The sequence below is a fragment of the Pituophis catenifer genome, unplaced genomic scaffold (assembly GCF_029215685.1).
Source record: "Pituophis catenifer annectens isolate HBS135680 unplaced genomic scaffold, rPitCat1.0.hap2 SCAF_1, whole genome shotgun sequence".
Classification (NCBI taxonomy): domain Eukaryota; kingdom Metazoa; phylum Chordata; class Lepidosauria; order Squamata; family Colubridae; genus Pituophis; species Pituophis catenifer.
The window spans coordinates 176,885,519-176,906,996 of NW_027256881.1; the positions used below are offsets into that span (position 1 = coordinate 176,885,519).

The 21,478-nt window shown below is 41.5% G+C and overlaps 2 protein-coding genes across 5 annotated transcripts in view; one reads left to right on the top strand and one right to left on the bottom strand.

Moving 5' to 3' along the window:
* Nucleotides 1–3,124, bottom strand: part of CCNYL1 (cyclin Y like 1) — a 33,194-nt gene extending 30,070 nt beyond the window's left edge. For both annotated transcript variants that reach the window (XR_011599786.1, XM_070933213.1), the window contains exon 1: nt 2,617–3,124. Coding sequence is in view for 1 of the 2 variants with exons in the window: in XM_070933213.1 (XP_070789314.1) it covers nt 2,617–2,854 (238 nt within the window). In the remaining variant the exon portion in view is untranslated. The remainder of the gene's footprint in view (nt 1–2,616) is intronic.
* Nucleotides 3,125–10,320: 7,196 nt separating this feature from the next.
* Nucleotides 10,321–21,172, top strand: METTL21A (methyltransferase 21A, HSPA lysine). Of its 3 annotated transcripts, none has more exons than XM_070956788.1 (6): nt 10,321–10,379; nt 10,781–10,859; nt 12,380–12,522; nt 13,836–13,990; nt 20,201–20,312; nt 20,533–21,172. In XM_070956788.1, exons 4-6 carry the CDS (start codon nt 13,844–13,846, stop codon nt 20,928–20,930), a joined length of 657 nt encoding a protein of 218 aa, XP_070812889.1. In that variant the 5' UTR covers nt 10,321–10,379; nt 10,781–10,859; nt 12,380–12,522; nt 13,836–13,843; the 3' UTR covers nt 20,931–21,172. The 3 variants fall into 3 exon arrangements, with proteins under 3 accessions (XP_070812889.1, XP_070812888.1, XP_070812891.1); XM_070956787.1 differs by lacking the exon at nt 10,321–10,379 and adding an exon at nt 10,471–10,571; XM_070956790.1 differs by lacking the exons at nt 10,321–10,379; nt 10,781–10,859 and adding an exon at nt 10,880–10,978.
* Nucleotides 21,173–21,478: the final 306 nt, after the last annotated feature.

The window sequence follows — 21,478 nt, forward strand, 5'->3', positions numbered from 1 at the left end:
AAATAAATTTTAGCACAAATAAAGAGTATTAGTTCTATCCTTCCTGCAAACAGACCATTCTACTCATTCTACTAGTCAGTAGCTCTTGGTTGCTAAATCATGCATAAAATTAATCTAATCCAAGCATACTCAGGGCTGTTTCTAGAGTGCTTTTGTACTTTTTGCATGTAGCTATTTTAAGGAATGTCATTTTTAAAAAAATGCACCATCTGCTTTAAAGCATGATCAAAAACCCTTTTTGAAATTTCGGTATTAAATTGGAGAAAATAAAAACTAACCCATTCTCCCTACCAGTCCAATATTTCAGTACACGTAACTCCATTTAAAACTACATAAATTCATTCATAGTTCAGAGTAAATGTGGTTTAGCACCACATGCAATCCCAAAATCATCCTGGAATTACAAAAATTACAAAAAGTGTGATTAAATTCCTAATCTTTTGAAAAGGGATGCATATGAAAGCCTGTAAGATAGACTTTTGTTGGAAAACTATGTAAAGATATCAATCTCCCATAGAATGAGAGGAGAAGGCGGATCAACCAGTACAGGTACAGATCATCATGGAAAAAAATCTATGTGGTCACTAAGAATTGACACCAACTTGTTTGTCCATAATCAACTAAAAAAAACCAAAACATTCTAACTCCACTTGTGCACCTAATAATCTTATCATTCTCCAACTTACTGGAATCCTTGTTTTTTCAAAAATGTTAAGGATGATACCTGCCTATTAAAAGTTTTCCCATTTCTGAACTGCATATCTTAAATTAAGTAAAAATTAGTTCAATCCTGGGATTTTTTGGGGGGGTCCGGGGCAGACCTTGATCAATTTAAAGCTTAATTTTCTTTATTAAAGTCTGTGTACCTCCTTCACCCCTGGTTATATTGATTTTGCCAAATCAATTATCAATACTAACCAGTTTCAACCAATTCAAAATGCATTACATGGCTGGTATAATTATAAGGCATATAAGAGACATAAATTAAGCAGTGTATTCAATTAATCCAATTTCCTGGTTTTGTGATACAGTAGATCATAGAGTAACCACATAAACCAACCACAATAAATTTATAAATTGCACAACAATATATAGCTATAAACTAGCATGTATATCCAAACTTGTCCCCATTATAGAGTAACAATTTTCTACTTCCTGGTAAAGTAAGCTCTCTTGATTTAACAATAAAACAATCTAATCTTGAGTTAAGATAAAGAGATGGATTAGAATCTGATTTAAATGCTGTATCTCAAATCCTGGCTTGGCTATAGTTGGATACTATTATCTAGTCAAAATAGTATCAGATTCCAAACCCCCTTGCTTTGCTGTTTTCATTATCTCTAGAAAATTAATAGCACTTCACAAAATAGCCAATATGCAGATATAGCATCTGAATTGAAGAAGCCAACTGAAAATTAGATAAAATTGTGTTTTACCTTACAGACATTCTTTAATCTGTCAAATACACAATCTTGATTACGTGCTGTCAAGTTTCTACATCTAAATTCAATTTTGCTCACAATATGACTATTAAAGATTTTATTATTAATTTACTGAGCAGCATGGAGTTGCCCCAGTGATTTAGACAAATTCAAATTCCAATTATAGCTAAATATAAATTCAATCTACTGAATTCCTGAGACTTTCATGAACATCATAAATTTACTATTAATATACTGTAATTCCATACTGGGGATCACTTCTTCAGCTTAAATGTTACCCAGATATATTGAAATCCTTTGAAGTTGGAACCTCTTATTCTACAGAGATGTACAAGCAACTCCCCCCCTCCGAAATCCATGAATATGTAATTAAAATCTTCTCCAGAAAGTCCCCCAATCTTATGCAACAAATTTGGAGGATATTTAAGCAGATCAATGAATCCTTCTCAAAAGCAAATTTCAATCTATGAAGAGACATCATTTCACAAATGCTACATTACCATACATATGAAAATGTCCAGCAGCAAAAACAAAAGTAATTCTGGAAGAAAAAAATGCAGCAAGCACATAACTGTAACAACTCAGGAAATTGCTGCTCAAATAACCAGGAAAAAGCCAACAACTAGTGATTTGAAAGAGCTAAGGAGGAAATTCTCTCCAGATTTGTCCCCCCACCCCCAACAAAGTCCATTAGAGCATGCTGGTGTCTCCTCCTCAACTCAACAAAAGTTGGCAATATTGTTTCAACTCATGATGACTGCCTATCCGTTATAAGAGAATGTTTTTATTCCTAAATTTATGTTTTTGTAAATGGATGCAACTTTTATGATTTCGCATGTGCAGCTTTTGTATTTCACAAAGACACGTTATCTCCTCCACCCTAATGACTGTGGCGTGAGAGGGCCCAATCACTTCCTTCCAGAAAGTTGACCGTCTCACACCCACAATGGGAACCCGGCCATGTTCAGCGTTCGGCGTGACAGAAACCGGGTGGGCCCATGCAGAGTGGTTGGAAAACACACGCACGCACACACCGCGAACCCCATTTTCCTCCAGTAACTCCGCGGCTTTACGCGATTCTTTACACGCCCTCTCCGTTGGCGAGGGATGGCCGAGGGAGCGCTTCCGAAAAGGCCAGCACGTACTCGCAGCAGCCGCTGCTGTCACTACTCACCATCCGGGAACTCGCGGTCGCTGATGTGCTGCAGGTGAGGGCCCCCTCCGCCGGGATCCGAGTCTCCCGAGTCTGCCTCGGCGATCTCCCGGTAAGCACCGCCCCTCCGCTCTAGCCCCGCAGCCGCGGGCCCGGCCCCTGCTCGCCCGCCGCCGCCCGGCCCCAAAGCAGACCCGCGGGCCCGGCCGAGCTTCGGGCTGGCACCGGGAGACACGCAGCAGGTGACGGTGTTGCCCATGCTGGCGCGGAACTACTGCCGCCGCCGGCGCCGCCTGGGCTGGGCCCGAGCGGGGCTGCAGGAGGCCGCAGCGACGGCCACATCAGCGCCGCCTCATTCTCGCTTCGCCGCCGCCGCCGCCTCAATGGGGCGAGCCCAGAAGCCGGAGAAGGAAGAGCGGAGCCTGCAGCCCCGTCTCCGCCAGAGGCAGCTCTGCGACGGCGCTCTCACGCGGCACCCGAGCACCAGCCAATCGCGGCCCGCGCCTTACGCCCTCACGTGACCGCGACGGCCGTCCCGTCCCAGGGGAATAGCCCCGGTGGTGCCACCTAAAGCTATGGAGCAGGGCGGGGCCGGCTGCGCTCCGCTCTCGGCGCGTCTCCTCCGAGCGTTCGAAAAGGAAGCGGGGGGGGGAGGGGAGGAGAAGGGGCGGGGCTTCGCTTCTCTGTACTCGCTGGGCGGGGCGCGCTTCCTCCGGTGAATCTCTCTCCTGTGCCGACAACTGGAAGCGGAGAGGGTGGCTGAGGCAAGGCTGGGCCGGAAACGACCCCGAATTCCAATCTCTTCTTATCTGGAGGACGTCACTCCCTTTCCGTCCGGCTCAGCCATTCTCCTTCGTGGCTGCCGAAAGCAACGTTTATCCCAAACGGCCTGGCGTGTTTTTGGCCCGACTTTCACACAGCTGCGGTGGGAGGGGCGCGGCCGGGGGATCGCCGCTGGCGGGTCTCGCTGCCCTTTAGAGTCGGCAGGTGGCAGAGTGGAGCCCACCGCGCCTGCCTTTCGGGAACCGAAGAGCGGCGATGGACCGAGCGACCGTCTCCGGGGGATCCCAGGACTGGGCTGGGAGAAGGGCGTGGTAAACCGGTTACGTAGCACTGCTAAGAAAATGAAGGGATGTGGCATCCCCGCAGTCACTGTAGGAATCGAACTTTATCCCAAAGAAAGTAGGGCACGGTGCAAGCAAATAAACATAAGCAGTACAGCAGACCCAGTGTGCACGTTCCCCCCCAACTGCTTTTGTTGTTACTTGACTCTACTGTGGTTTTAGTAGACCTCATTGATTTTTATTGCCCCCCCCCCATATACTATCTTGGATTCTTTTGTACAAAAATGTTACAGGCGGGGAAGGGAAGTATGGTGATTGATCCCTTTGCCCAGTATAATAATGAAGGTTCCTAGTATTTGAATAGTTCTTAAGAATCCTGCTAGGAACTGAGTTCTAATCTCCCCTTAGGCATGAAGCCAACTGGGTGACCTTCGCCCAGCCACTTTCTCTCAGCCCTAAGAAGGAGGCAATGACAAACCAGGTTTGAAAATCCTGGCCAAGAAAACTGCAAGAACTTGTCTGTGCAGTTACCAGGAGTTAACATTGGACTCAAAAGGCACAACATGCAAATATACTGCTCAAAAAAATAAAGGGAACACAAGCAGAAGACATCTGAGATCTGAATGAATGAAATAGCCTTATTAAATACTGTGTTCTTTACATACAGTAGTTTATACACTGCTCAAACAACTAAAGGGAACACAAAACTACTGTATGTAGCGAACAAAGTATTTAATAAGGCTATTTCATTCATTCAGATCTCGGATGTCTTCTGCTTGTGTTCCCTTTATTTTTTTGAGCAGTGTACATACAATTGGTAGGCTGCCACCTGCTTGATCTAGATATTGTGTACCCAGCATCATAACAATCCAAATTAGAAATAATTACAGTATATAACACTGGCAGTTATATAAAATACAGACACATGAGATAAAGCAAAGAAATTTTGGACTAAGATTCATATTTTAATACAGAAAATTCTTAAAGATGAAACCAGAAACTTTTCTTTTGGGTTTAATGAAAAAAGACTTAGAAAAAATTTTTGGAGCTTTGATTTATATATGTTGACTGCAGCAAGACTATTGTATGCACAAAACTGGAAAGACATTTCAATTCCCCCCATGGATGAAGATGAGGCTACAGAAGTTGATGGAGTTGGCAGAGATGGTTAAATTGACCGTTTTAATCAAAGAAAATAAGTACTTTTGTTGCTACATGGAAACTGCTTCTGGACTTTGTGCTTGAGATGGAAAAAAATGAAACTTTGATTTTGGGTTTTACTAATTAGATTGATTTGTTGTTATAGAAATGGCTAGTTTATATTATGGAAAAGTAAAAAGTTGAGGTTCGATATTAATGCTTTATTCTACTGCAACAGAGAATCAAAAGTCAACACTTTTTTTTTTCTTCCACTCCTCACTTTTCTTTCCCCTTTTCCTCCCCACTGTGTCTTACTATTTGCTTTTGTATTTTATTCTATAATTTAATAAAATGTTTCAAAATGAACAGTAAATACAGAGAAACGAATGCTACTGTATCCAGTGAAAATGCTGGAAAACCTGTTTAGAATAGTACTTTGAATAGAAGCAATGTAATTAGACCAAATAAGAATTAAATAGGTACTACAAAATAAATATTGGGATAAGATATTGGTATAAACTCTCAAAGTGGATATACTAAAAAAGATCCATAATCCAGCTGCTGGTAGGCTTCTATTTCCAAAACATTTGGCAAAGTTTTCTCTGATTAAGCATCTCCCAAAAAAATCTAAGACAATCTTTGCATGTTCCAAAGTTAATTGATTCTACCTTATTAAATGATCGATTTGACTTGTTTTTTTAAAAAAAATGTATTTAAAAGTAACTTGAGAAAGTTTGTATATCAATAAATATGGTCAGTTTGGTCTTAAAAACCTGTATTGCTTGCTCTGTTAAAAGCTAGCTAGGATCTAAGAACTTGGGTTGGTGTACATTCTCCCTCCTGCAAATTTAATCACGGAACTGTCAGTTGCTACACCAAAGCACTTGATCACTTCTTAGTGGGCAGAAAAGTGCCAGAACTGTAAGGCAAGTTCAGCAGTGATCATGCAAATTGCATTCTTCCTGATGGGTTGACAGTAAGCTTCAGTTCAAAATGTATATGGTGCTTGGAAAAGCAGAAATTAGAAATCAAGTGTTATCCAAGGAGACACTGAGAGAAAGGATGAGAATGTTGAGAGGACTGAAGAAATGAAAGTGTTAAAAACAAAATCTTGGATTTAAAAGTTACAATAGCTTTTTTAAAAATAGATGCAAGTTAACATTTTAGAGTACTCAATTTTACAACTTTCTATTACTTTTCTGTATGGCAGACTGCTCCTTCCCAGTTTCTGACTACAACTTCATATCTAAAAGATAGTGATAACACTACATTGACCAAACTGCTCTTGCAAGGATGGTATTTTTAAAAATGAAACAAGTGTGCAAAATGTTTTCACTCTTGATGAATAAATGTTTCATTTACTTCCACTTTGCTGACCTAAAAAAAGTAAAGCCCTCTTCATTCTGATTCATTTAGACCACAGTTCACCATTATTATGTGGTGAACACATTCATTCCTTAATGATTATTTTTTTAGCATCATAGACTGGTGGGCAGAGATGTGCCAGAACTGTGATGCAAGCTCAGCAGTGATAATGGAAATTGGATTCTTCACTAATGGGAAACATGAACATGAACCTCATCAGAAAATAATATTAGCATCTCCATGACTCACTCTCTATATACTGGTAATACTTTTCTCTAAAAATGTGACATATTACAATGTTCCCCCAAAATAAGACCCTGTCTTATATTTTTTTGAACCCTGAAATAAGCGTTTGATCTTATTGCCATGCGCTCAAAATCCCGATTCGGCTTATCGGGATGTCTTATTTTGGGGTAAACGGTATACTTGCTCTATATATTTTATAAACCATGGTTTATTCTTTGGTTTCTTGGACAGATGTAGCCAGTTTATAGTTTAGCAGAATGTAATGAATGTAGTAAACTTTATGATGGTGAAGAAACACGTTTCTGATCATTCTAGAAGTTAGGAGAAAAATGGCTGGTAAAAAAAAATCATGTTTGTGCTTTGCTTGATATTCCAATATTCTTCATTAGCTGGGCAGGATATTCTACTTGGTACATAAAGACAGCAGAATCTCACCAAGCTCAAGGTTGACTCAGCCTTCCATCCTTTCAAAAGTAGGTAAAATGACCCAGATTGTGGGGCAATAAACTGACTTTGTATAAATATACAAAAGTATGAAGTCTATTGCTTAACACATTGTAAGCCGCCCTGAATCTCCAGAGAAGATTCTGGACTACTGTAATGCTCTCTACATGGGGCTCCCCTTGAGGTGCACGCGGAAACTCCAACTGGTCCAGAATGCAGCTGCGCGGGTGATATTGGGAGCGACATGGCACTCACATGTAACACCTCTCCTACGCGAGCTGCACTGGCTCCCAGTGGTCTTCCGAGTGCGCTTCAAGGTGTTGGTTCTTACCTTTAAAGTGCTCCATGGCTTAGGACCTGGGTACCTACGAGACCACCTTCTGCAACCAATAACCTCCCACCAACCAACACACTCCCACAGGGTGGGCTTCCTCAGGGTGCCGTCACTAAAGCAATGTCGACTGGTGGTTCCCAGAGAAAGAGCTTTTTCTGTGGGGGCACCTACCCTTTGGAACAGGTTACCCCCAGGGATACAATTTTTTTTATTTTATTTTATTTTATTTTATTTTGAATTTGTATACCGCCCTTCTCCCTGAGGACTCAGGGCGGTGAACAGCCAAGTAAAAACATCAAATACAAATGATCCCAGATCTTCATACTTTCCATTGTGCACTTAAGACCTTCCAATTTCACCAAGCCGGGCTGGCATAAATCTCTTCTAATTGTTCTAAATCTTTATGCTGAAGATTCTTAACCGATGAACCAAATTGGCTTAATCATTTTTTCTTTTTTTTTCTTTTTTTTTTTTAATTTGATTTTATTATAACATATAGTGATACAATCGGTACATTTTCGGTTCATTGGTGCAATTATATACATATATACATCTACATACATTATTGCTTGTCTTTTGTTGATATTGTTTCTTGAAGCTAGATTTGATTTCAAACACTTAAAAATAATAGTGCTCAACTCTCTAAGACTAAATCTAATACTATTCATATAGATTTTGTTAATTAGTTAAAATTTAATCTCTATTACCTTCTTTATTTCTTTCCCCCATCCATTCGTACCACATGTCCCACACGCTATAAAATTCTGAATCTTCTCTGTCATTAATTTCTGAAGTCAATTTGTTCATTTCGGCGCACTCCAATATTTTTCCAATAACATGTTCTTGAGGTGGTATTTGTTTTTCTTTCCAATACTGGGCAAAGGAAATTCTAGCGGCTGTCAGAATATGTATAATTAAATACTTTTTCTTTTTTGCATATTCAGTTTTCAAAATTCCCAGGAGAAAAGCTTTTGGGTCAAAATCAAAATTTTCTTTTATTATTTCTCTAATCCACACCCATATCATCCTCCAGAATTTTTGTGCCTGATTACATGTCCACCAGCAATGATAAAAAGTACCCTGCTGATGGTCACATTTCCAACATTTAGGGCTCGAATTGGGGTAGATCTTCGCTATCCTGGCTGGGGCCATATGCCATCTATAAAACAGCTTGTATTGGTTTTCCTTATAAGCCGTCGCCTTTGTCATTTTAAGGTTATTATTCCATATTGAATCCCATTCGTTCAAATTTATATTCTGTCCTATATTTTTGGCCCATGCTAACATCGGTTCTTTAACTACTTCCTCTGCCATATCGTACTCCAATAAGTAATTATATAATTTAGCTAAAATTTTGTCGTCCGTACCCATCCATATCTTGTCAAATCCATTTATGCTCATTTCAATGCCAAATTCCTCCTTATCTTTTTTATATCTGGATTTAATTTGGTTTAATCATCTTATATTTACATTTTATATGTATGTTATTTTAACTGTTCACCACCCTGAGTCCTTCGGGAGAAGGGCGGCATAAAAATAAATAAATAAATAAATAAATAAATAAATAAATAAATAAATAAATAAATAAATAAAAAAGATTATAGAATCAAAAATTGGGAAGGGGAATCTGGCATCCTTGGATGCAAATGTCCACAACAAAAAGTATCATGAGTTCAATGGATACTTGCCCACTCATCATTTAGTTTGAATTTAATATAACAGAATAAGAGAATAACAAGAGTTGGAAGGGACCTTGGAGATCTTCCAAACCAAGCTATTTCAGACAAATGATTGTCCAGTCTCTTCTTAAAAAGTGATGGAAGACCTACAACTTCTGAAGGCAAGCTATTCCATTGATTAATCCTTTTAATTGTCAGGAAATTTCTCCTTATTTGTATTTGTATTTTGTATTTATTGAATTTGTATACCGCCCTACTCCCGAAGGACTCAGGGCGGTGAACAGCCATAAAAATAAAACATGGAAATACAAAATTTAAAATAGAGATAAAACAAATTAAATAAATTTGGCTGAACCATATTTAAAACCCCAATAATTTAAAACCAAATTTAAAATTCCCATTTAAAAGCGGAGAAGTTTAGGTCAGGCCGGCTTGCTGGAATAGGAACGTCTTAAGCGTGCGACGGAAGGTACGCAGATCCGGAATCCTCCGTATCTCGGGGGGGAGCTCGTTCCAGATAGTAGGTGCCCCCACAGAGAAGGCTCTCCCCCTGGGGGCCGCCAGTCGACATTGTTTGGCCGACGGCACCCGGAGGAGCCCCTCTCTATGGGAGCGTACTGGTCGGTGGGAGGCTATTGGTGGTAGCAGGCGGTCCCGTAGATAACCAGGTCCTAAGCCAGCTATTTCTAGGTTGATTCTCTCCTTGATTAATTTCCATGCATTGTTTCTTGTTCTGCCCTTGGGCTATATATTATAGAATTTATGGAATCCTAACCATAGTTTGGGAGCCAGTTTCTGTAGGCTAGAAAGTGGAGGATTGTGAGTTCTAGACTCCTGCCTTGGGCACAATGGTAGCTGTGTGATCTTGGCCTCACTCAGTCCTGGGAAGGAGGCAATGGCAATCATGTCCGAAAAACCTTGCCAAGAAAATTGCAGGGGCTTATCTAGAATCGTCTCCGAGAATCGAACACGAATAAACGAAAGGGAAAAAAAATCATGGTTACTCAAAAATCAAGCTTAGCGAAATGGAGTTTATTCCTACCCAATATTTATAGATGGAAGGTCAAACGTCTATATTAAGGGTGAATGATACGTTTTTTCTCAACGCAAATCGAATGAAGCGGCTGCAGATGCTCCGACAGACGCCACAGTACGCCGACCAGCGGTAGATATTGTCCCTGCAATGCTAATACAGTAGAGGAGGATGTGTTCATAGAGATAGAAACAAAGTAGAAATACCATTTGACTATTGATCCATTGAATTATTTTTCCATCTTCCGAAACAAGTTATATCCTCTAAATCTTAGGTCTGGTTGTATAGCTGCAGCATCCTGTGTCCATAACGCTGTCTGGATTTCTTCATATTTTGATGGGACATGCTAGCGACGCGTTCCTTCCTTTTTCTCTCTCTTCCTATCTCTATTGCCGTCCTCCCCTTGCCTAGCTTCTCTGTGGAGCTTCAGTGCTCACGTGCCCGGGACGAGTGGAGGACCTTCGTAGAGCCAGCGTTGCGTGAGGAAGGGATGGGGAAGGCTGGGGGCGGGGGGGGGGGAAGGGTTGGGTTTGCCTCTGTCAGGGTTAGCAGCATCCAAGGATGGGGGGATGGGTGGAGAAGGGAGAGGAGAACTTTGTAGGGAAGCAACAAGAAAAAGGGAAATCAATTTAGCGTTGCAAGCCTACGCGATTTCTTGGCTGATAGCTATGGTAGGCACGTGTTACACCAAACCACGGTGTCTTGCGTTAAACCACAATTAGGGGATTTCCAATACCAGGTCATAATGCATAATTTGCAAACTACATTAGGGATTAATGCAACGCACCAAGCCAAACAAAACAAATTTAGCAGCGATTTACTGCAGAAGTCTGAAGGTGTCTTGACTCCGCTTAACCACCTCTGCTCTTTTGTATTTTAGGACTTAGCCGTCCATGACGCTTTCTCTTTCCAGAGCGCACCAGGCAAGCTTACTTTATTATACTTTCAGTGCAAAGCAGGTAAGTTTTAGTCTTCAAGTCCTTTGCATATGGTAGTGTTGAAAGAACAATCCGGTCCGGTTTCAAGCGAAAGGCTCTGGAAATAAAATGGAGGCTGATTGGAAAGAAGCTGTTTAATGGTGAGCAGAACAATTCTGGGACAAATTGGTTTGATGAGTACATGCATTTTTATAGGGTTCTGAGATGCTGTATATTTCATTCTCTTTGGGGGGGGTGGAGAGCTTCTTACAGTAGTATATTGACTTTTTACATTTTTATGCTACTATGGGCTTTACCTGTTAACATTTTCAGAGCTTTTGTTGTTAATGTGCATTGTATTTTAAATATTGTTTTAGTTTTTAAAAATGTCGCACTTTTGAGTGCTCTCATGGTAGAGCACTGACAAATTGTTTTCAAAGGCATAATACAATTCTTAAAATGTATACATTTGAGTATGTGCAAAACTACAGGAGGTTTTTCTTTTGGAGTACAAATCTTCTTAAGAATCTGGTTCAGTCTTATTAACTGCATGTCCTAAGAATTTATGTTCTGGTTCTAGGACTAGGATCCCAGACAGGTTAACTGCCTCTGATTTGTTTGTAAGGAGGATTCATAAAGTTAAACATACAGGTAGTCCTCAACTTACAACATTTCACTTAATGACCACTCAAAGTTACAACAACACGGAAAAAAGAGGCATGGCCATTTTTCACACTTACGACCTTTGTAGAATCCCCATGATCATGTGATCAACATTCAGATGCTGGGCAACTGGTTTATACTTATGACCGTTACTGTTTCCCAATGTCATGTCATCACCTTTTGCAACCTTTTGACAAGTAAAATCAACGGGGAAGCCAGATTCATTTAACAACCATGTTACCAACTTACCAACTGTAGTGATTCACTTAACAACTTTGGCAAGCAAGGTTGTAAAATGGGGCAAAATTCACTTAAATGTTCCACTTAATGACAAAAATTTGGGGCTCAATTGTGGTCGTAAGTTGAGGACTACCTATATTCTGGTTCTTCTGTATTACTGAATCCTTAATATGCATTTTATCCCTTTTGGGTTAATAACTATAGCAGTTAAAATTGATTGAATGATGAAAAACATATCTCAATAAGCAGGACTATATCTTTAAAGTTAGGAAGAATTTTACTAGTTGCATCTTCTTCTGTTATTGGAATATGACTAATAAGGAAAGTTGGCTGCATCTTTTCTTGCAGATCAAAAACAGTGAGTACAATTGATAGCTGGTAATTGCATGACACTTTTGCCTATTGTTAATCAAGCCATACCTAACTCAATTTTTCAAATGCTCTATGTTCCTTAGATATATCAAAACATAAAAGTAGCCACACGGGCTAGGTTTACCCAGAACATTAATTTTTGGTCCAGGTGTCATTGAGGACATAGCTGTAGATTACTTATAGATGCCTCAAGATTTCCCCTTGCTTTCTGTCCTATGTGCTACTTAAATGGGAATGCTGGATGAGCCATACATGTTTTCTTTTTTCTTTCCATCTTATTATTCTAGGAAAGAAGTGGGATTCTAAGCCAACACCCGTTGTGGAATGGATGGCAGAAAGGAGGCTGGAATGTAGCTCTGCAGCTCAAGGTTTAGCTATATCCCTATTTGGCAGAGTTTAGGACAGAGTCATCCACCCTTTGAAGGATCAGGTATGCAATGTTTGTTTGAGTATTCCTGGAAATTTGCTGGCAATAGGAATTAGGAGTACTTTCTCTGACTCTGGGCAGTTTGCTAGCTGTGATTTTTTTACTCATGCTAGTTGCATTCTGATATTTTGTTGTTTTCTTCTTTCTTTATTAAATCATTCCTTTGAAAGTGTTGTTGATGGTTTCATGTATCTTCCTTTTTTGTAAAATAAAAAGAAATGAGAAAACAACACGTCTGACAAGGGAAGCTACTGTATATATAAAGAGAGCAAACCTCACTTCCTTCTAACGCTAATGGTGTTACCCAGTCTGATAGCAAAACGTCCGCAAGCAAACAACCAAGCTCAGAGAGCCTCAAGGATTCCATAATTGGAGTAACTGTGAAATGGTTCCCATTTTCTTTATATTTTTTCATATGTATTTATTTTATGAGGCTTATATGCCACTCCAGCCATCAACTGAGTCTCGAGTGGCTAACAATCCTACCGTGCATGAAGAATGTTAAAATAAATCATATCTCCATAGAGTTGTGGGTTTTTACACAGGAAAATCCCTCTCAAGTAATGAACCCTTCAGAGCACTGTTAAAATAACTAGGTTTAATGGTTTCCTAAATCTCAATTATGCCAGGGTATGTTGAATCTTCAGGGGAATGCTGCTGTAGAGATGTGGGCAGCAACTTCTCAAGAAGACCTAACTCTTGGAAATCTACAGTACAACATTCTTTAAGAGAGGGAACCTGCTGGGAACAGGAGGTCCCCTAGATATCCATGTTTCAAGTCATGAAAGGCTTTAAGATGTCAACTGCAACTTGAATTGTGCCCAGAAACGAATTGATAATTAGTTAGCATACTTGCACTGTTGCCATTAAATGGGCATGCCCATAACTGCTGGAGCTGCTGAATTCTCGATGACTTTAGCTTCTGAATGCTTTTTAAGAGCAGCACCATGTAGGGTCCAAATTTGTGTGTATCTTTAATGATTTAATGTTCATGTTTTGTTTGCATGATTAGATTAATAAATTTTACATTTTTTGGAATATGAAAACTAGTCAATAGCTGAACAACATGAGAGTGCATATCTATAAGCATATTTGGGCAATTGCCATAAATTAATTACTGTATTTTTATTTAGCCTTGTTTTCATCACTAGAGGACAATTGGGAGCTCAGTTTTCAGTCTACGTATTTTTATTGTCTACTTAATGGAATGAATCTGAACTAAAATTGAGTAGAAGTGGACAGAATAAAACTTTATCCTTGTGAATGGGTTTCACATGGGAGGTTTTTCAATTCTGTATCTTTCCTTGGTTTGATAGGCAAAGACATGGCTTTGGTTCCTTATGACAGCACAGCTCTTTGGGGAATGCAGAAGTTACATAAATCTTCCTCTACATTCTGTTTTGCCAACCATACAATCCACATTAAGCAGAATTGGACGCAGTTGGGTGTAGCTGCTGTGGTTTGGGATGCGGTGCGTATAATTTGCATTGATTCAATTGTGGAGAGTTGTAATGGTTCACTAAGGAGGTCTGAAGAAACTGGCCATGGCACTTTAGCAATTGAACTAATATTTCTGTCCTCTCTGTGGTCATAATGTTTGTTGCATTCAACAAAAACAAAAGTGACAGAATTCTAAAATGATATATCCTATTTAACTGAAGCAGGGAGATGTTTTGGAGAACTTTTTCTCATTTATCTTTCCAACCATCTGAGAGTTAAGCTAGGAGTCTATGCTTTCTAGGAAAGAGATGTCAATTATACAGGGAGAGAAATAGATAACAGATTTGAACTTCCAGGATTAGGGATAATAAGAGAGAATTTACATTTATCCCCCATGGCAGATGGTAATTATCTGCTTTATATGGCTTCATCCTAGTGTACAGTCCAATTCTTATATAACCTTATAATATTGTGTGTCTGAGAGCTTCTGGCTGAGTGGTTCATCCAAATTTTTTGCTAAGGGGAACTTGACGTTTTCCAGATTAGCTAGATTACAACTGTCGTCATACCCCAAGATGGAAAACCATCAGAATGAGGAAGGCTGGTGTAGATTTTCCATTCCTGGAATCATGATTACCTCTTGTTCCTTTCCATCCCATCCAAAATTTCCAACAGCCACATTTTTTGAGAGGATAGTAATGTAAAATTCTGCATATATCCAGAATATTGTGAACCACCTCCAGTTCTATTTCTGGAAGGCTACTGAACCACCCTAGGAATGCCTGGAATCTGCACAACAAAAGTTTCTGAAAAAATACAAGTATGTACTCTTCATGGAATGGTAGATTTTGCACATTCCTAATTGAGATTCCTATTGTTTTTCCTCACTGGAATTGGCGCTTAGATTAAAAAGTCTTTCTCTAACATGGAGTTGAATATGTTTCTATTTCATTTTCAGCCAGCAGTCACCAATAGCTGAGATCAACAACAGACCATATAACTTGCCCCCAAATATCTTCCTTCAGTAGACACCAGGAGACTCTGAGTTCTAGTCCTGTGACTTTGGGCCAGTCACACACACTCAGCCCAATCACCTTACACAGTTGTTGTGGGGAAAATAGGAGGAGGAAGGAGCATTAGATATGTTTCCTGCCTTGAGTTATTTCAAAATAATAAAGATGAAGTAAATAAACAAAACAAGAAAAACAAGGTTTTTTTTTTTTAATGAAATGTTTAGATAGAGGCTTAGGCTAGAATTAATACAGTTATCTATCTTCTTAAAGATAATTTAATTGTGATGATACAAAACATGGCTCTCCAAGAGATACTGTAGTTTACTTTGTGGTGGCAAGTAGTTCATTTGAGTTTCTTTCACAGTTCTTAGTTTGTCATCTGCTTAACTTGTCATAATAACATTGTTACAGAAATCAACAATTTTCTGACAACTGTAACACCTAATGTTGAAGACACTTGATTAATAAGTGTCAATATTTTCTATTGAAAATTGAAAAATTACAATATATATTTACTAGAATTCCTATGCTATTATAGGGGCTCATTTCCTATAAATGGATCTAGGATTGCAACCTTATGGAACACTCTCATCTATATTCTTGCTGCCTTGCTAAAAGTGTTTATTTGGGTATGAAAGAAAGTGATAAAACTGGTATCTGTTTTCTGAGCACTGAATTGTTCGGCCTTCAAAAATATCCATTTAAAAAGATTAGGTAGAACTGCACTAAGAATAAATTTTGGTCACTTTGGAAATTTTTAAAGATATTCCTTATATAGCACTATGATTTTAAGATAAGATAAGATAACCTTTATTGTCACTTTTTTGTGTGAAAACACGAACACATTAAAAAATGAAATTTTGATGCCATTCTCAAAAGCATATGTGTGTATACACATGTGATATATATGAATATACATATAAAAAGGTAAAGGTTCCCCTCGCACATACGTGCTAGTCGTTCCCGACTCTAGGGGCCAGTGCTCATCTCCATTTCTAAGCCGAAGAGCCAGCGCTGTCTGATGACAATTCCGTGGTCATGTGGCTGGCATGACTAAATGCCGAAGGCGCACGGAACACTGTTACCTTCCCACCAAAGGTGGTCCCTATTTTTTCTACTTACATTTTTACATGCTTCCAAACTGCTAGGCTGGCAGAAGTTGGGGCAAGTAACGGGAGCTCACCCCATTATGCAGCACTAGGGATTCAAACCGCCGACTGCCAATCTGTTTGATTAACATACTCAGCATCTTTGCCACTGAGCCACCGCATCCCCTTTGAATATACATATACATACACATACACACACATGCATATATACATATATATATATATATACACACACACACACACACATGCACACACACACACACGCATACACACATACTTCTTACTTACCTCAGTGCAAGAGCATACCACTTACTACAGGTAGCCCTTGATTTACGACCACAATTGAGACTGGAACTCCATCAATAAGTGGTGTAGTTATTAAATAAGTTGTGTCTAATTTATGAGCTTTTTTATCCTGGTCGTTAAGTGAATCTGACTTCCCCCTTTAACTTTATTTATTTATTTATTTGTTTGTTAGTTTGTTTGTCTGTTGCATTTCTATGCCGCCCAACTCCCTGGGGACTCTGGATGGCTTACAACAAAAAATAATGCGAACAATATACCATAAAAGTTGTTTAAAAAAAAACATTAAAAACCCATACACTCCATTCATGGCCAGGTGTCACAAGGTTGCAGCAGCGAGATCAATGGCCCCAGGCTTGCCGGAAAAGCCAGGTCTTCACCGCTTTCCGGAAGGCCAATAGGGTGGGGACGGTCCGGACCTCAGGAGGTAATTGGTTCCAGAGAACCAGGGCAGCCACAGAGAAGGCCCTCCCCCACGGGCCCGCCAGCCGACATTGTTTAGCTGACAGGACCTCGAGGAGACCAACTGTGGGATCTTACAGGTCGTTGGGAGTTATGCGGTAGAAGGCGGTCTCGAAGATAGCCTGGCCCTAAGCCATGTAGGACTTTAAAGGTAATAACCAACACCTTGAATTGTGTCTGGAGACTGATAGGGAGCCAGTGCAGCTCGCGGAGAATTGGTGTAATGCGGTTGTATCTAGGTGCACCCACAATAGCTCGTGCGGCTGCATTCTGGACCAACTGTAGTCTCCGAACACTTTTCAAGGGTAGCCCCATGTAGAGCGCGTTGCAATAATCCAACTGAGGTGACAAGGGCATGAGTGACTGTGAGGAGAGCCTCCTGATCTAAGTAGGGTTGCAGTTGGTGCACCAGGCAAACCTGTGCAAAAGTCCCCCTAGCCACAGCTGTCAGACGTTGCTCTAATCTTAGCTGTGAGTCTAGAAGGACACCCAGATTGCGAGCCCGCTCTGAGGGGGACAATTTCTTTCCCCCCCCCAGGACCAGAGATGGACAATGGACATAGTCTATAGGAGGCAATACCCACAGCCATTCGGTCTTGTCTGGGTTAAGTCTGAGCCTGTTGACTCCCATCCAGACCCTCACAGCCTCCAGGCACCGGCACATCACATCCACTGCATCACTGAACTGACGCGGGGTGGAGATATACAGCTGGGTATCATCAGCATATTGCTGATATCCCACCCCGTATCATCGGATGATTTCACCCACGGTTTCATGTAGATGTTAAATAGGAGGGGAGAGAAGACCGAGCCCTGAGGCACCCCGCAAATGAGGGGCCTAGGGGTCGATCTCTGTCCTCCTACCAACACCGACTGTGACCGACCAGAGAGATAGGAGGAGAACCACCGTAACACGGTGCCTCCCACTCCCAACTCCCTTAGTCGTCCCAGAAGGATACTATGGTCAATGGTAATCGAAAGCTGCTGAGAGATCAAGTAGCACCAAGATAGAGGAATGACCCCCATCTTGGGCTCACCAGAGATCATCCATCAGTGTGACCAAGGTAGTTTCCGTGCTGTAGCCAGGCCTGAAGCCAGACTGAAAAGTGTCTAGATAATCTGTTTCATCCAATGACTGCAGGAGCTGAAGTGCCACCACTTTCTCTACAACCTTTCCCACGAAGGGTAGGCTGGAGACTGGCCGAAAGTTCTTTAATTCTGCTGGATCCAGGGAAGGCTTCTTGAGGAGGGGCCTTACAACCGCCTCCTTTAATGGTTGCGGGAAGGACCCCTCCCTCAAGGACGCGTTAACTAAAGCCTGGAGCCAGCCTCGTGTCACCTCCCTGCTGGCCGAAACCAGCCAGGAGGGGCATGGGTCCAACAAACAGGTGGAGAAACTCATCGCACCTACAGCCTTGTTCACTTCCTCAGGAGTCACTGGCTCAAACGTGTCCCACACAATAGGACTAAGAACCGCCCCCGTCATCTCTGTTGGTATTGCCCAATCAGAGTCCAGGTCCATCTGAATCTGAGTGACTTTATCCGACAGAAACTGCACAAACTCCTCAGCTCTACCCTGCAAGGGCTCCTCCGCTCCTCCTACATTAAGGAGGGAGCGAGTCTCCCTAAATAGGGTGGCTGGGCGAGAATCTGCGGATGCAATAAGTGCGGGAAAATGCGAGCATTTTGCCTCCCGTATCGCCATTAAATAAGTCCTAATAAAGGCTCTTAAGAGTGTTCGGTCAGATTCAGATTTACTGGTCCTCCAGCCTCGCTCTAGGCATCTCTTCTGGCGCTTCATCTCCCGGAGCTCCTCAGTAAACCAGGGAGTTTTCCTGGATCCACTGCCATTGAGAGGCCGCAAAGGCACAATCCGGTCCAATGCCCCAGACGCTGCCCTATTCCAGGCAGCCACCAGGGTCTCAGCCGGACTGTGGACAAGGGAGTCAGGTGTCTCCCCAAACTCCTTCTGAAACCCTTCCGGGTCCATTAGGCGTCTGGGGTGGAACCACTTAATTGGCTCCGCCTCCCTGCGATGGAGGAGTGGCGTCTTAAAGTCCAACCTCAACAGGAAATGATCTGACCACGACAAGGGAGAAGCATCTAACACCTTAATTCCAGATCCTGTCTCCACTGCCCCGAGAGAAACACCAGGTCAAGCATGTGTCCTCCCCTATGGGTTGGACCCTGAACTACTTGGGTCAGGTCCATGGTTGTCATGGAAGCCATGAACTCCTGAGCCACATCTGAGGATTCGCCAAGTGACGGCAGGTTGAAGTCCCCCAGTACCATAAGCCTGGGGAACTCCACCGCCAACCCGGCTATTGCCTCTAGCAGCACAGGCAGGGCTGTTGTAATGCAGCTGGGAGGCAGGTACGTCAATAACAGGCCCAACTGAACCCTTGAGTCCAACCTCAAGAGGAGAGACTCACACCCAACAACCTCCGGGGCAGGGATCCTGCAAGGACAGAGACTCTTCTGGACAATAGCTGCCACTCCTCCACCCCTTCCCTGGAGTCGCGGCTGATGCAATATCTGAAACCCGTCTGGGCACATCTATGAGAGGGGAACACCCCCCTCCTGGCCCAGCCAGGTCTCAGTTATATATGCCAGGTCAGCCTCCTCTAGGATTAGGTCCCGAACGAAGGGAGCCTTGTTAACAACAGATCTGGCATTAAACAGCAGCAGCCTGAGGCCAAGGCCCTGACATCCCAAGTCACCAGGTATACGAGGTGAATCCGATGAACCAAAACCAGAGGGGCTGGAACAAGTAATCGCTTTGAGACAGCGAGTCCTAGTTCCCCGAGAGCGGCCTACCTCTTGGCTCCCGCCATATCTTTGTTTGTTTGGAAGCTCCCTTGGAAGATCGCAAATAACAATCATGTCACTCCCAGGATGCTGCAACCACTGTAAATACATGCCATTTGTCAAGTGCCCAAATTTTGATCATGTAGCTGCAGGAAAGTGAGGACCAGCTGTAAGTCACTTTTTTCAGCACCGTTGTGTCTTGGAACTGCCGTTAAATAAATGGTCATAAGTCAAGGACTACCTGTACACCAGGAATGCAGGAATAGATGACAATCCCCTTAGCCCTCCTCTTACCACTGGGAAGGTGCTTTCTGTCTGTGTTCTCATTTCAATTGGGAATTTGCTACCTTTCACTCTTGAAAAATCAAAATTAGATATGCACATTTAAAAGCTCCAAAATAAAGACTTGCACTTGGTGGCCTGAAAATCACATCTTGTGCTTAAACATTTTTACAAACTTATCATATGGGTGACAGAAGAAATGCTATTATCTGACTGGACTTGTATGAGTATTCTTAATTAGATTTTTTTCCCCTCCTGACCTAGGCAGTGGTCTTGTGCGCTTTCCTGGAGACGGGAGGCATTGATTTGCAGGGACGCAAGGTGATTGAGTTAGGAGCTGGGACAGGCCTCCTTGGAATTGTAGCGGTGTTACTTGGTAAGTTACTCTAGAACCAGTGTAGGCTAGAAATTCATTTTGGCATCTAACAGGGATCTCAAATGGTAGTTTCCTTTTAGCTTTACTAATATTAATGGAACAAAAAAGATGTGTGCACTCATCATTGAGTTTTCCTAGAATATTGCTTAACTTTATCAGGTTTTTTCACTAGATTTATTTGAATAAGGATTCTCTTAACAGTCCTCCATGTTTCTCTTAGGTGCTCAAGTTACAATTACAGACCGAAAGCCGACATTGCCCTTACTTGAGTCAAATGTGCAAACTAATTTACCTGTCAACCTTCAGTCAAGAGCAGCAATAAAGGAACTTACCTGGGGACAAGATTTGGCCGACTTTTCTCCAGGAGAATATGATATTATTTTGGGCGCAGACATAGTTTATCTGGAAGAAACATTTGCAGATCTTCTTCAGACACTGGATTATCTCTGCTCTGATGAGACTGTAATCCTGTTATCCTGCCGTCTCCGTTATGAGCGGGACCAGAATTTCCTGAAGATGCTTAGAGAACATTTTACAGTGCACGAAGTGCTCTATGACCCTGGTAATGATGTGCATATATTTAGAGCACAGAGGCATATCCTGAAGGGGGATTTGTGATTGGTCTGATCATGAATTCTTGCCAGCTCGTGTCTTCTCTTTCCTTCTCATTGCCCCAATACTTGGATCAAAAACTTCCATGCAGCATCTCCCTCTCTTTCTCTTGCAATGAAAGTACTTTATGAGAATAAAGTGAAACTAATCTATTTTTTGGTTATAAGGAGTTTGATTAACTCCTTATTTGGAGTTAATCGGGTTGCATTTCGTATAAAAATTGTCTTCTTGATTTACTCATTGTTAAAATAAAGAATCAGGTGAGCCATCGAAGGACAGCAATCTATCAATTATTTTTGAAGAAATAACTGACAAGCTATATATGGTCACAAGATAAATTAGCCATATTCAGTCCTCTCTGTTTCAGTCAGCTGGCCAATTCATATAAGTTCTTCATTAAATACAGGCGAAAGCAAAAGGAGACATACATTTGAAAGAAGAAAAATTATTTCAGAAAAAAGGCTTGGGATAAAATGGGGGCTTCCCTTGGATGAGTGACATGGGTTGTCAAAGAGAGCTGTCAGGTAATCCTCAACATATGACCAGTCATTTAA

Excerpts from the sequence above, each read along its gene's own strand:
- METTL21A (XM_070956788.1), top strand. The coding sequence starts at position 13,844 with ATGGCTTTGGTTCCTTATGACAGCACAGCTCTTTGGGGAATGCAGAAG. Across the intron at positions 13,991-20,200 it reads CTGCTGTGGTTTGGGATGCG|GCAGTGGTCTTGTGCGCTTT; the intron begins GTGCGTATAATT and ends CTCCTGACCTAG. Across the intron at positions 20,313-20,532 it reads AATTGTAGCGGTGTTACTTG|GTGCTCAAGTTACAATTACA; the intron begins GTAAGTTACTCT and ends TGTTTCTCTTAG.